Source organism: Tympanuchus pallidicinctus, unplaced genomic scaffold (assembly GCF_026119805.1).
Source record: "Tympanuchus pallidicinctus isolate F22 unplaced genomic scaffold, pur_lepc_1.0 scaffold1, whole genome shotgun sequence".
NCBI classification, from domain to species: domain Eukaryota; kingdom Metazoa; phylum Chordata; class Aves; order Galliformes; family Phasianidae; genus Tympanuchus; species Tympanuchus pallidicinctus.
This window is the reverse complement of record NW_026294618.1, coordinates 35,257,633-35,271,395: the sequence shown is the minus strand read 5'-3', so window position 1 is coordinate 35,271,395 and position 13,763 is coordinate 35,257,633. Positions and strand designations below refer to the sequence as shown.

General features: G+C 42.3%; 1 protein-coding gene across 2 annotated transcripts in view; it reads left to right on the top strand.

The window, feature by feature from the left end:
- BACH2 (BTB domain and CNC homolog 2) overlaps positions 1–13,763 on the top strand; it is a 182,590-nt gene that overhangs the window by 135,398 nt on the left and 33,429 nt on the right. For both annotated transcript variants that reach the window (XM_052676992.1, XM_052676146.1), the window contains one exon: positions 814–1,068. In XM_052676992.1, coding sequence (XP_052532952.1) covers positions 826–1,068 — 243 coding nt within the window. In that variant the 5' untranslated portion in view covers positions 814–825. The remainder of the gene's footprint in view (positions 1–813; positions 1,069–13,763) is intronic.

Here is a 13,763-nt window from a genome sequence, read left to right as displayed (position 1 = left end):
GAAGTTTTGGGTAGGAGAAAAATGAGTTCAATGTGTCCAAGTGTTGACGGGGTTCACGCAGTGCTGGGTGTCGAGGGAACCTGACCCCCCCAACACCACTGCAACCCGATGGCTGTGCTGAGAGGTGCTGACAGTGCGACATGCGTCAGAAACGACAGAGCAACAGGCAGGGAACTTCCTAACTCAGAGTCTGGTAGCGCATGTTGTATGTCCTACAGACGTCGGGCTGCTGTCAGCACGGGGAGACTCTCAGCAGGAGGGAACGGCCCCAGCACCCACGTGCTGCCCAGCCACCCATAGTTGGAGCTCGGCAGAGCTCAGGGGATTTTCCTGTGTTTGTGGTCCTGGAATTCAGAAAGTGCACTTTTCTGTAAATGACATTAAACCACAAGTGAATGTGTGAAAACCTGGAAATGGATTTCTTCTAAAGCAACCAAACGTCTTTCTCTCTCCCTTAAGGCTTAGAATATCTCTGCGTCTGAGTGAGAAATGAAGTCACTCCATCTCGAGGCTGGCTCCATCAGATACAGCCCACCTTGCCTTTCGCTTGAGTGGGGGTCTTCAGTGGAACCACATGGCACTCTCAGTCCTCTTGAGAGAAGGCTGGGGTTTTGAGGGTTTTTTCCCTCGGTGTCAAAATAACAGAAGCAAGGACAAACCCCCCTTTTTTCACTATTAGAAGACCCAGCAGTCATTCTCGCTATTTTTGCTAAAATCTTCTAAACTTTCCCATGTAATGTTGCTTCACCTACTAAATCGAGCGTTGCTTCTCACTACCTGTCTGTGTTTTGTTCTTCCTCTCCTGCGCTCCAGGGTGTGAACGGCATGTCTGTGGATGAGAAGACTGACTCCCCCATGTATGTGTATGAGTCAACAGTGCACTGTACCAATATTCTCCTCTGCTTAAATGACCAGCGCAAGCAGGATATTCTCTGCGACGTGACGCTCATCGTGGAGGGGAAGGAGTTCCGCGCCCACCGGGCTGTGCTGGCCGCCTGCAGCGAGTACTTCTTGCAGGCCTTGGTGGGGCAGACGGAAAATGACCTGGTTGTCAGCCTGCCAGAAGAGGTATGCTATTCGTTGCTGCTGCTGTGGTTTTGGGGTTGGAATGGGTTGAGGATCGCTGGGAGCTGGAGGATGAACACGTTCTCACAGCCTTCTTCACTAGGGGAGAGCAAAACCTGCCAGCACTCCTCACATTTACAGCAGCAAAGCTTTAAAACGCTTCAGTATTTATCACTTCATTCAGCACATTATCAGTACCCGAATATTCTTCAGCTCTTCCAGACAGGAAATTTGAAAGGGGTCACTTGGCTGTTAGACAGCAGGTTATTGTTGAAAAGTCATTTGAACTGTCACATTGTTTGGAGTCTCATCGCTACCCACCCCTCTCCAGCAGTTCATATCCTTGTTCTCGTCTTTCCCCTTTCCTGTGTCCCATTCAGCCTTGCTTCCTTTCTCTTGTCTTCACAACTGCTTTGGGATTTAACTGTTTCAAGCCATGCTTTTTCTGCCAAGAAAGCACCAACACATTCTGTCAAAATGCAGGGTTTTTCTCATGCAGCATGGCTCACACAGCAGGAAGCCAAGGGACGTAGGAAATACATACCTCACTGGAAAGTTTACTTTATTTTACCACAAAATCTCACTGGCTGGCTTCCACCCCCACTGTAATTTCCTCACAGCTCTATGACTGCAATACTGAAGATACCATAGGGCATGCTGATGGCAGGGATGTGCAAGGGTTGCGGTCACCCCCTGCCTGCCCTGAGTCCCCACCTGTGCAGGTCACTCTGTGGTGGTGACATCCCCAAGGCTCAGGAAGGCAGTTGCTCTGGAAGGAGCTCTTCTGGCCTACAGCATGAGGCAGAGGGGTTTTCAACATCATTTGCTTAACACCAATGAAGAAGTATGTGACTGTTTTAGGTGATGACAGGTCCTGAAGTGTCACACACCATTTTTCCCCTCTCTGATTTAGCTCTCTGGAGACCTCAGTGGTATTGTGATGTTGTTATGATGCAAGGTGGAGAGCACTGGAAGAAGTAGGTCACTGGGCATGACTTCACAAGTCCTGACACTGAGTATTACTCATGAAGAGATTTCAACCCAGACATTTTGCATAGGAGTTCACATATATCACAGAGGACATGCTAGGATGCACACAATGATTCGACACTGTCCACTAATAATTTCCAGTGGAAGAATCATGTCTCAGGCAGTGTTGCATAGCTTTTACCCTGCAAAGCAAAGTGGTGGAAGCAGAGAGGTTACAGTAGATGCCCAATGACTGACATGTGCAACAAGAGCATCAGGGCTCTTCTACAAAGCCTTGGTGAGACCTCCTCTTGGATACCATGTATGATTTCTTAAATTGAGAACAATAATTGAAGAATGTGAGAGTGATTGGTGTTAAGAAGGACCCCAGCTTAAATAAGGAGGAGGAGAAAAGGCTAAGGCTATGGCAAGTTCATGCTGCCAGAGTGATGGCTGCAAGGACGTACAGTTCCATGTAGGCATAGCGGGTGAAACAGCTAAAAGGGGGAAGTTTCTCTTTAATAGTAAAAGGCTGTTGACAGTAGTGATGGTTGATTGGTTTATGATGGCTTTTAGTTAAACTAGGTTAGCAGATACTTAATCACAGCAGCAGTGAGGTGTTGAGCCACTAATGAGTGTGAGAAGTAAGGTGACAGAGGAACCGTGCTTGCTTACCTTCAAGACCAGAGGATGGGACTTAATAACACAGTCCTGGGTTTATATGACACTAAAGATCTGAAACACAAAAATTTATCTTTACATGTGTTTTATATTAGACGGTATATTAAAAAAAGCATTCTTCCTTTGCAACCACAAATTATTTCTATTTAAATAAATCCCTTTTAGATAAATGGAGTATTGAGGTTTTATATTTTAGTATGTATCTCAAGATTGAAAAGCCTTAGTGAGTTAAGTTTACACTGTTTGCTGCTACAGCTCCAGTAAAGTCCCTGCTTTTGCATAAGCAGTCAAACCAGGTCATAAGGTTTTTTCCTTACTCTGAAATTGTGCTCCACCTCAGCACATGCCACAGTCACTTGAAGAGTCTTTACCTTTTCATAGCAGAAAGGAACATCCTTGGCCTATCAAAAGAGATATGCACAGTTACTAATTCGTAATTGCACATACATCTTCCACATGCACATGCATCGCTAGTAGCTCCATGGAGTCTAATTTGCTCAGTGACTAACGTATTTGAGTAGTTGTGTGTGAGGTGGTCAGTTAAATAATTTCCTTTAATCCTTAGATGTTAGTCACTGAGGCTTAACAAGAGCTGCCTGATGCAGATTGTGGCTTCTTGATAATTGCTTGGTTAAGGTGCACTCCTCTGCTTCTGCTGCTGCTCTTTGGGATGTATACCATGATAGTTTCCTGTGCTTAGATATGTGAAGTGTCTTCAGTAATGAAGCGTGTCAGAGCTGCTTACAAAAGGAGCTGCAGCACCAGGGTTTTTTTGGAAGCTGATAATGTGGAGTAAAGAACCATCTTGTATATACTGCATTAAAAGAAGTTAGCAGAGTCTTTTTCAATTCACAAGCTAATGGCTCTTCCCATTGTTATTGTTTTTAGTCCATGGTCTGCAGAGCTCCGGAAACCCATGAATTATTTCTAAAGTTATATGTGAGAACTGACTTAATTGCTCACATAGAGAGTTATGGCAGCAGTGGAAAAAATTCAGACAAAAGTCAAAGTTAGCATCGAGCTTAGAAACATCTTTCATTGGCATATGGTTGTAATAGTAAATCAGAGATCACAAATTGTTTTTAAATATAGTCTTCACAGTTCAAAACTTTCCCAAAGGTGACAAAACTCCTAAATTATCTAAGATATTTTTAAGTCAGTCATGCAAGAATTGTGTTTTAAATTCTGTTGTGGTCTGAAAACTGCTGAAGTACACAATTATGGAGAATGACCATTATTATTTATCAAAGGCTTGACGTTGAAGCTGGGTAAGGCTTTATATATAAAGCTTTTGCAGTCATGTTATGTTGGCATGAGGAAACTTAACATGAAACAAAAGAACTTCTTTTTCATTATTCAGAGCAGTAAATCTGCCTCTGAAGACTGGATTGCAGAGGGTTTCTTTTTTACTTTATAGCATATTGGGTCTTTTTTGTTAATCTGGCATGCAGTCCTTGTTAACTGTTGTCTAGCTAAACAGCGAGCAGATGTTTTGTACATTATTTCTTGTTTATATCCAATTACAGTAAGTGCAGGCTTTATGATGTGCTCATCATTTCAGTAGTGACACATTCTGCACATGCAATATGTCTGTGCAGCCTAGTTGAGCTTACTGGATTTCAAACCAGTGTAAAACCTTGTTTTGGACATTTCATGTCACTTCAAGCATGACTTAATGTGCCTTAGTTAAAACCTTTTCCTAATCAACTTATTTAAACTGAGTCAGTATGGAGCTAATTTTGCACTGATTGAAGAGTTTCCATAAACCCTTTCAAGCCGACACCAGTAATTCAATTTCATGCTACACCTCTTTTTAAAGCAGCATATTTCAGTGTCTAGATAAGTGCTTGGAAAAACAGCCACGAAATAGCAAGTGCTCAAATGTGGTTGTAGCATGTGAAGTGACAGGACTCAGAGCCGAGACTGAGGGCTGAAGTGTGTCAGCTGCAGCTCTGTACAGCTCATAAAAAAGGACCCCAATATTCTTAACTTCTGCACTTTCCTCTTCATTTGCAGTTTTGGTAAACAACTACAATCTCATGTGCTTTTCACCCTGGGTATTTTATAGCAGTTTTGCTGTTTTCATCTAGCAGCTGCTGTTAAATGCATCCAAAAATTAATATTTTCCAGGACTCAAGTTTGAAGCTGTAAAGTTACTCATTTAATCCATACCCCTAACTGTTGTTTTGTTTTATTTAATCACAAAAGCTGGTCTTCCTTCCTTTAACAAGGCACTTAATTAAGCTTTTAATTCATGATAAGAAGTTAAATGGCACTTATGAGGCATTTTTAATGGTTTCCACTTCCCATCCAGATTACAAAAAAAGGTGTGATAGAGAGGCAGACACGGCTGTCAGCCAAGGGTATTGTAGGTCATGCCAATATTAGCTGGCAGCAGGCCATTATCCAATTAACATTGCTTCATCGCTGCAAGTAATAGCTCTTGAGTAGATGATTGAGTCATTCATGCTGTAGTGGTACTCTACTTTCCTTGAGAAAGAGCCAGTACTCTGCAGAATAGGCTTTTTATTTGCTATTATTACCTGCCCAGCTTTTCTGTTAAAAGTGCACAGGGAGCAGGTCTGGCTGGGCAGGCTGAGAGCTGGGGGCTGGCCAGAATAGCATCGTCTGCACAGATATCGTGTACACCTTGCTTTCTGAAAACAACTTCCCTTCAATGAGGAAAACATTGGAACAGCAGCAACAAACCTCCTCTGTTGTTTGTGATTCGTACATCTTGGAAAAGAAATTCCCAAATCCGCGTGGGTTTTTGTGGCTTTGAGATGTACACATAAATAAAACCTTCATCAGGTAATTCCAGGTCATTCTTCTCTGTAGGAAGGGATGTGTGATGTGCTTGGGGAGCACTTTTGTTGACCTGCATTGCTCTTCCTTACAATTAATGGAGCAGTGTTCAAAGTAGAGGTCTGCTGGCACACAGTGTGCTGAATTGCTCTGCGTCTTCATTACTTTTCTACTTACTTAAGGCTGCTATGAAATCTGCTGTTTCCCTGTGAGGTCCAGCCCTGTGAAATCTGTCATCTGGTCCTTCAGCTGAGGCAGGCTGGCTCCCTCACATAGTTAATCAGAAGAAGAAGAAAGGCAGGATGGGAGATAGATTTAGGCTCAAGGCTGGCAAAAGCTGATCGTGTTGGAAGGCTAAGGCATGCAGCACCCTGGGTGGGATGGAGCCAGGCAGCTATCATTAGAATTACTCGGCGCTGATGGGGGAGAAATCCTGGCAGCTGTTAACCATCCATGCCAGCCCACCAGCCTGAGGAAAAAACAGTGGGAATTAGCCAACAGAAGATGATCGGGTTCAGGGAAAAATCAAAGACAGAGTGCAAGAGGTCAGCTATTACATACTCCCACCGGCTGACAGAGATTACTATTCTTTTTTTCATCCTAGAAATAACCAGTATTCTCTTACTTCATCTCTTTCCTCTTCCTATGCCTCATGTGTATGTAAGAATACAGTGTCTGTAAGAAATGAAATGACTGAACTATGAGTGCTCTGCGCAGGAGTGTAGAGATGATGAATGTGGGAATGGGGAGCAGGGGGGTAAGAAGCAACTGCTTGCTGCATGCCTGTTTCCTAGCTAGAAGGCTGATGTTAAACAGCAGGGAACAACAGAAGACCCTTTTTCTTTGGGACCCTATTAATACGATGGCTCCTTCAAAAGTAATGCCTCCTGTTTTATTAGGTTGACCCATGATGTCAGAGGTGTATGTTGTTGGTGGTATGGCAGTACAGGTGGAACTTTGCCCAATAGCTCTTAACCAGTATTCCATTACATTTTGTTGCTTTGTGACAGATGGCAGCAGAGGGGCAGTCTGACAAAATGGCATCTGTAAGAAGCAAAGAGGTAGAACTGAATTCCTCCATGTGGAGAAAATGGCACCACTCAACATTCGTTAATGCTTGTTGAATGTTTATGGAGAGCAAACAGTGAATGTAAACACAGTGAGGCAGCGGATGTTGCATTTCAGCAATGGCTATCAACGCAAAAGACAAGTCTCATTCTAGATGGTCATGAACAGCTGTCACACACAAAATGAAGAGTGTCTCAATCAACTTATCCATGCAAATCAGCTAATGGCGATGATTACATTGAAAAATAGTGTTTTGTAGCATAGAATTTGCTCTATCAAATATTGTTTTTGTGTTCTTTGTTGTCGTTTCCATGGAAAGAAATAGGAAGCACTACTTTCAGAGCATCTTACATATTAGGAATAGCTATGGTTAGTTCTCAGCATTAATGTGGCTTTCTCTTTCCATGGCTGTATCAGCCAGCAGTGTTCCTCACAGATCACAGCACTGGCCTGAGTGACTTCTGCTATGGCTCAGGAGTCATCAGTGACCTGAAATACTTCTGCTGCCACCTTTACCAAAAGGCTTTCTGCAGAGCAGCCTCAAGAGGTTGTGGCCGTGAGGCTTCAGACCCATTTGTCTTTCATCTTCCCCTCAGCAGCGCCACTCCAGTGAGTCCGTATGGACGGAAGCTGTCTCTTCGGTTTCCTAAGCTCCTCTGAGTGAATGTGGTGTGTTTGCTGCTGATTCATAGTGCTAACACTCACGACACAGAGTGGCTGGAGGCCATGGGTCGATATTGAGGATAAAAATGAGCATTCCAGTACTTTTTGAGGTCTTCAGTGGTAATGATACTAATTAGGAGAAACCACAAGACAGAAATGTTTTGTGTGTGTTGCACGTATAGCACAATACAAGATAGAAATAGTGTATTTTGTTTCTAGCAGTTGAGCAATAAAACAGAAATGAGACCATCACTGTGTGACAAGAAATGCTATCCATTTCTTGCTGCAAAGGCTTCCAGCCCTGCAGTGCAGGGATGAAACAAGCCACCTCCTTGTCATTCTGTGTGGTGTAATTCCCATTGTTTTCTGATGGGAGGTGACTCCCTGTTGATCCTTTACAGTGGAGAAAAGTCAAATACAATAGCAACAAAATCCATGCATACGTGCATGTAAAGGGGAGAAAATCTTGCAGTAACTTCTTTCTCTCCCTTTGGTGGTAGCTGTACTATCAATTTATTGATTCAAGTAAGCATATAAAAATATACTGTAGAAGGGGATATTGAGGTTAGTGCAAAGAAGGAAATTCTCTACTGCAATAAGTGAGCCCCATTTTATTGCCTTCATTATACCTGTGCCTGTTGCTGAGGGTGAGCCCTGCCTGATTGGCTGGCTGTGCTTGTCCTCACTGTTGCAAAGGAGTTTGTAGTGTGGAAACTGTCTTGCTTAAAATTTGAAAACATAGTTTAAAATGTAAAAGACATCTCAAAAAGTAGAGGCAGACCATGCTAAGGGAACAAGCACAAGCGGTAAGTACGTATGGTGGATTAAATATTAACAAGGCAGGGGGGCATTTGCTGTATTTAAGTGTGTATTTGGGTATGACTGAAGCCGAGGTGGCTTAGTTATGGTTATGAGTTGTTCCTTGGTGCTGGTAGCACTTTGGCTCTGTAGTCTGAAAGACATCCTGCTTTTCTCCCCTCTCTTCTTTCGAGTCTCATACCTTTTCCTTTTCTCCCTCTAAAAAAAAGCTTTGAATTTCTTTTGCATTGGAAAAATAAGTAGCTGCTCTTTTAAGAGTCCAGAAATACCAAGCATCTGGCATTTGAACAGACAGATAGAGCCCAGATAAGTCATCGCTCAGCTTCACTGCATCTGACGCCAGAACCTGTAGGGTACTTCCTGATCCCAGTACCAAGTTTTGCTTCGTTAGTGTTCCCAAGACCCAAAGACGATAAGGCTTTATCTCTGTACAGCACTTTCTGACAAGAATTCCCCAGCGAGTAATGTTATATTGGCTGTTTTTCTCAACTACCAGTGAAACTGATCACATTATGGGGTGGAATATGGCATCTATTCAAATGATGCACTGCAGCAGTCAACAAACATGAAGAGTAGGAAGTATAGTTCAATTCAGAGATGAAATACAGGTTTTAGGTGAGCAGAAAGCAGTTGAACCCTACTAGGATTTGAAAATGAGACACTCATTGTGAATTTTATAGGCAGGCTATTGGTGTTTTTTATTGGAATAAGTAGTCATACTTGCTGTTACATGTGCGATGCAAGCTCTGAAAAGAGAAAAGGCTGGTTTATTCCAGTTCAGATCTTTTGTGCAGCACTGAATTTTCATCTGTACCACTTTATGGTTTGCTGCCAGCAAACAGCTCCAAGTCCCAGCTCAGTCTAACACTGCTAAAATCTGTATCCTTGGGCACTTTATTTACTGTATGGAAATAAACAAATACTTCAGATATACTTGGTCAAACTACATCTCCTTCTAGCCCAGGCTTGGACTGTTTTAAAGATGAGATTTAATTTGTCCAAAAGCTTGAGATGAGACTTGAGTGGTTGTTTTAAAACTTAAATAAAAAGGGAGTATCAGGTCTATCTATAGGAAGCATGTTTTAATTCACTGGAGGAAGCTATCATGAGAGCCATTGGCAGCTGTTTTGAAACCAGATTAAATTCAACAGAAAATTCAGCATATGTTTTTAGCAACAAACAGCTTAGTGATGTGTATGACTCCACATTATTTCCTAATAATAAGGCAAATTGCCTTTGAGGACATGTTTTATGTACTTTGAAGTTTGGCAGTCAGTGCAGATGTAGTCGGGCAGAATTTAAGGTCCTAAGATAACACAGACCAGCGCAGCATGTAAACCTCCCTGTCCTTTACTTTTTTAATCTGACCATAAAAGAGTGCTTAAGTGTAGTCGTCTGTTTCCTCCAGATAGAAATTTTCTCTTTTCTAATTTTCTTTTTTGCATTTCTGGATTTATTTATTTTTTTCTTAAAGCTTGCATCATGCATCTTTAGGTCACTGAAGAGCCAGTGATGGAGGCTTTAGAAGACATGGTGGAGAAGAGAAGGTTAATTCATAATTGAAATGGCACCGGGAGTTTCCTGCTGTGACCCAGAGACTGCCACCAGCCTGGGACCCACAGTAATAATAGCCATGCCTGGTCTTAGGAAAGCAGAGAACTGCAGTATATGTACTTACAGTCAAACCGTTAAGTAAACAAGGTGTCACCTAGCAGCTGGAATTGAAAGGTATCAGCTCTAAAGTTAAATAATGGTAAGATAAAACATTTAGCAGAAAATCTTTGAGGCTTCTTGTGGACAAAAAAAAAATACTGTCATCACCTCTCCATAAGTGCTGTGGTGGAAGTTGATGCATCATATAAGAATTACAGCACAGGTCCATGCACCAGGTCAGCGATGATCAAATCACCTTGTGTGAACTACTTGGATATGTTTACCTCTCTCTAAGCTCTTGGATTCGTATTATCTCACATGACAGTGAACAGGCTGAACTGCTGCCTGTCAGAGAGCAGCCACGGTATCCAAATCCAGACTTCCCATGTTATCCTTCCCTATTTTCTTGCCTCTGTATCTTTTAAGCATGCAGGAGGCATTGAGGAGATTTTCTGACTGGAAGGCTGGCTGCAGCATTTCTCAAGAATGGGGTAGAATGGATCTGCTGCTTGTCTGTCTGAGTGGTCCTTGGGGACAGGTGGGCTCAGTCCCATTAGGTGAAAATAGTGATTTCTTGGCACCCTCCAAAAAAAAGGCATCTTTGTTTTGGTGTTGAGGCAACTACGTCAGAGCAACTCAATCTACTGAAAGGCATCCTTGCCTATAACAGGCAGTTTGGAACCAGATGATCCTTAATGTCCCTTTCAAGCCCAGCTGTTCTCTGATTCTGATTCTGTATTTGAGTATGTATTTTTGTTTGGTAAGACACTTGCTCCACATTATGTCCAGCAGCAGCTGCTCACTCTTCCAGAATAAGACTGAAGGCTGTGCTCTTCATTTTGAGAGCACTCCATTTCCTTTGTGTGGCAGCACAACTAAATGCCAAGCACCACACCTTGCAAACCCCAGCTCTAGGTATAAGATTCTTGAAGCTATCATCTTATGTAAGAGTGAGTCCCTGGAAAGCTTTTCTTCTCCTCATCTGCATTTGGGATGCGTTGTTAGCTGGAACCAGAAAGTAAGTAAGCAAAATGAAAGTGTATAGACTTGCTTAAGAGACTACAGAGGACTTTGGCAGATGTGATCCAGGACTGATTCAACAGCAGCTTTGTATTCTCTGTGCTTCCTTTGGTTCCCACGGTGTCAAATGTACTTGCTAAAGCCAATGCTGAGGTGGGTTCATTGGGGTAGTAAAATAGAAAAAGAGACCATCCAAGTAAATGAATTGACCCAGAAATGGGCTTCAACAGTGCTAGTGGTTTAAAAGAATGTGGGCATCCGGTGTATCATGCATCAAACACTTTACTCTACTTGTATATTTACTTGCTTTTGAATTGCGATAGGACCAAAATCCCTGCTTTATGTAAGTACCTCTTAGTTTTTGTTCCCAGAATGGGTGGGAATGCAATGCTAGTGTTTCAAGGTAAAAAGACTAATTTAAAGAAAAAATTGTCCATGCAAACTTTTTCTGTATAGTTCTCAGTTTCAACAAAAACTGCATTTGATGAAGTGTTCTGTGATTTGTGTCAGACTGTCAGCTAACAGGCTGAGGCCATGCTTTTGGCTGTATAAAGCTCTTGCCCGTGCTTTTGGGAAATGTGGTTTTTTTTTCCTTTGAAAACCAGACGTGTGGTCCTCTGTTTCAAGGGCCTGCAGCTAATAAGAAACAAGTCTTAAACAACTCTAAAAGCAAAATATCTTTCCATCTCTGACCACACAGCTGTAATACAACGCGCCTAGCCACCTCTCTCTCCATATACACAGGCAGCCTTCAGAGAAAATTTCCCTGTCAGGAGATTCTTGGTCAAGTGAAAACAGAATAAGCTCAAGTTATTTCCTGTTTCTTTCAAAAGACAGGGTTGGAGCCAGTAACCTTTCAAGACAGGAAAAAGCAGAGTGAGGACTAATTCTGACAACTTCCCTTCTGCTTTCCACAGAGAGCTAGTGCTCACTTCTACTTCCAGTAGGGGAAACCAGGCTTAAGGTAGATGTGTCTCTGCTGTCATTCCATCTGCCTGTTGAATTGAACAATTTTGTAGCTTAACAACTTCTTTTAGCTTATTTGAATGCAAATTTCCATGTTCCCTTATATATGCTATATGGCATATTTTTTTCTGGACATGAAGGAGTTTCTCTTTTTCTTGAACATTGTATCTTTCAGGAGACTGTGCACATCAAATCAAGGCTGTGTTTTAAATGCCTGAATTAATTTGTCAAATCCAAGTCACAAAAATTGAATATTTCTTGTCTATCCATAGGTGCAATCTGCTCTTGTTATTTTTGCCCGCTTTATGTAAGCAGTCAATGGGGACAAATATTGTCTATAGCATTGGCCAAAGAAGTGAAGAATAAAGGAGGCATCCATAATATGTGTGGGGATTGGGGCATTTTCACATTTATGAAGCAATCATAGTGTTCAGAAAGCAGAAAGAGTAGTTTTCAGTAGTGGCAGAAACGTTTAAATCAGTAACTCCTATTCTTCTTTCCCCACCTTCAGTGTCGCTGTTGCAGATGGAAAACAAAGGACAAAAGAGCTACTAATAAGAGCTACCTTTTGCTTGGTTTATTTTGCTTTCTTTTCAAATATGAACCTCATCCTTCTCATATAGGATTTATTTAATGAGCATTTCAACTGGAAACCTCTGTTTCTACCTTACAGGCAGGTAAATTTTTTTAAGATGAGTATTTGATTGTGTTTTGATCTCTGTCTTTGACTGATACAGAGCCATGGTGACCCTAGTAGAAGCCACTACGATCGCTATTCCTCTGGACCTCCTTCATGCAGGTCTGTAGAGCAGACCAGTGCTGCACACTGGTAGCTAATCAGAACGTTTCCAGTCATTCTCAGCCTTCAGGATCCAGACTATTTGTATCACTGCCCTTGGATCCCTGGCTTTGTTCTCAGATAGTTTTACTCTGAATTATTTGGTGATCATTCTGTTGGTGTCTTTTTCTAACTGTTCCCCTTAAGCAAAGCTTACACCATTGTTGCCTTCAGAAAATTTTTGGGCTGGCTTGCTTTTGTACCTGTGCCATTTTTTGATACCTGGCCAACGACCCCTGTTGCGACCCCAGTTGCAACTAAAGAACAGAAAGTAGTTTTAAGGTCTGGAAACACGTAAAACCTGTTCATGTGGATAAAACCCTGTCAATCTCCCCAGAGATCTGCTGAAGAACAGTTCGGAGTGGGATTCTGCATGGTGCAGGGAGCAAGACTGGGGGTTGGACTCGATGATCTCTGGAGGTCCCTTCCAACCCCTACAATTCTGTGATTCTGTGATTCTGTAATTCTGTGAAGATGTCCCCATGCCCAGATCTGCTGGGATTCACGTCCTGCTGCCACTGAACACAGGGTCTCCATGTGCATGGGAAGGGCTTGAAGTCTACTCACACTTCAGGAAAAAAGCAACTTTATGGCAAGCTGGAATTTCATCACCTCTGTATGTGCGTAGGGCTGGCACTGAGATAGCCTTGCTCAATACCATCAGATGCATCTCGTTCTATTCTGAGAAAGATGAGAGCAGTGCTGGAAATTACGTGGCTCCAAAAGGTATTAGCTTTACTTCTTTTACCCCTTGAGAGTTAGTCCTCTCCTTAGGGTTGTATGATAGCTTCAACTAAGGAAGAAAGAAAAGTCACTGTTTTACGAACCAGGCAGCAATAAGAAATGCTGTGTCTGTATTTGTTATTTGGTGTCTGATTTGGTGGCTGATTGGCTCTCTGTGCTTCCCCGGTGATCTGAGTTGCAAGTTTTTTTTAAAGGTCCTTGAAAAGCCTTCATAGCAAATGTAGTAACCTTGGCAAGGTCTTGTGTTGCGCCATGCCCTGCCCAGCATTCCTGTCGTTCTTCCCATTTCCTGCCCCTTACAACACAGCTGTGGCTTTGGACAGCAAGTGCATTTTATATTTCCTAAACAAATTATGTAAAAGTTGTTGTTATTTGTAAGGGGTTTTTACCATATGCTGTCGATTTGCTCCATGGTGAGGGGGATTTTTGCTTTGTGAGACTGTAGGCTGTTTTGTGGATCTATTTTATTTCC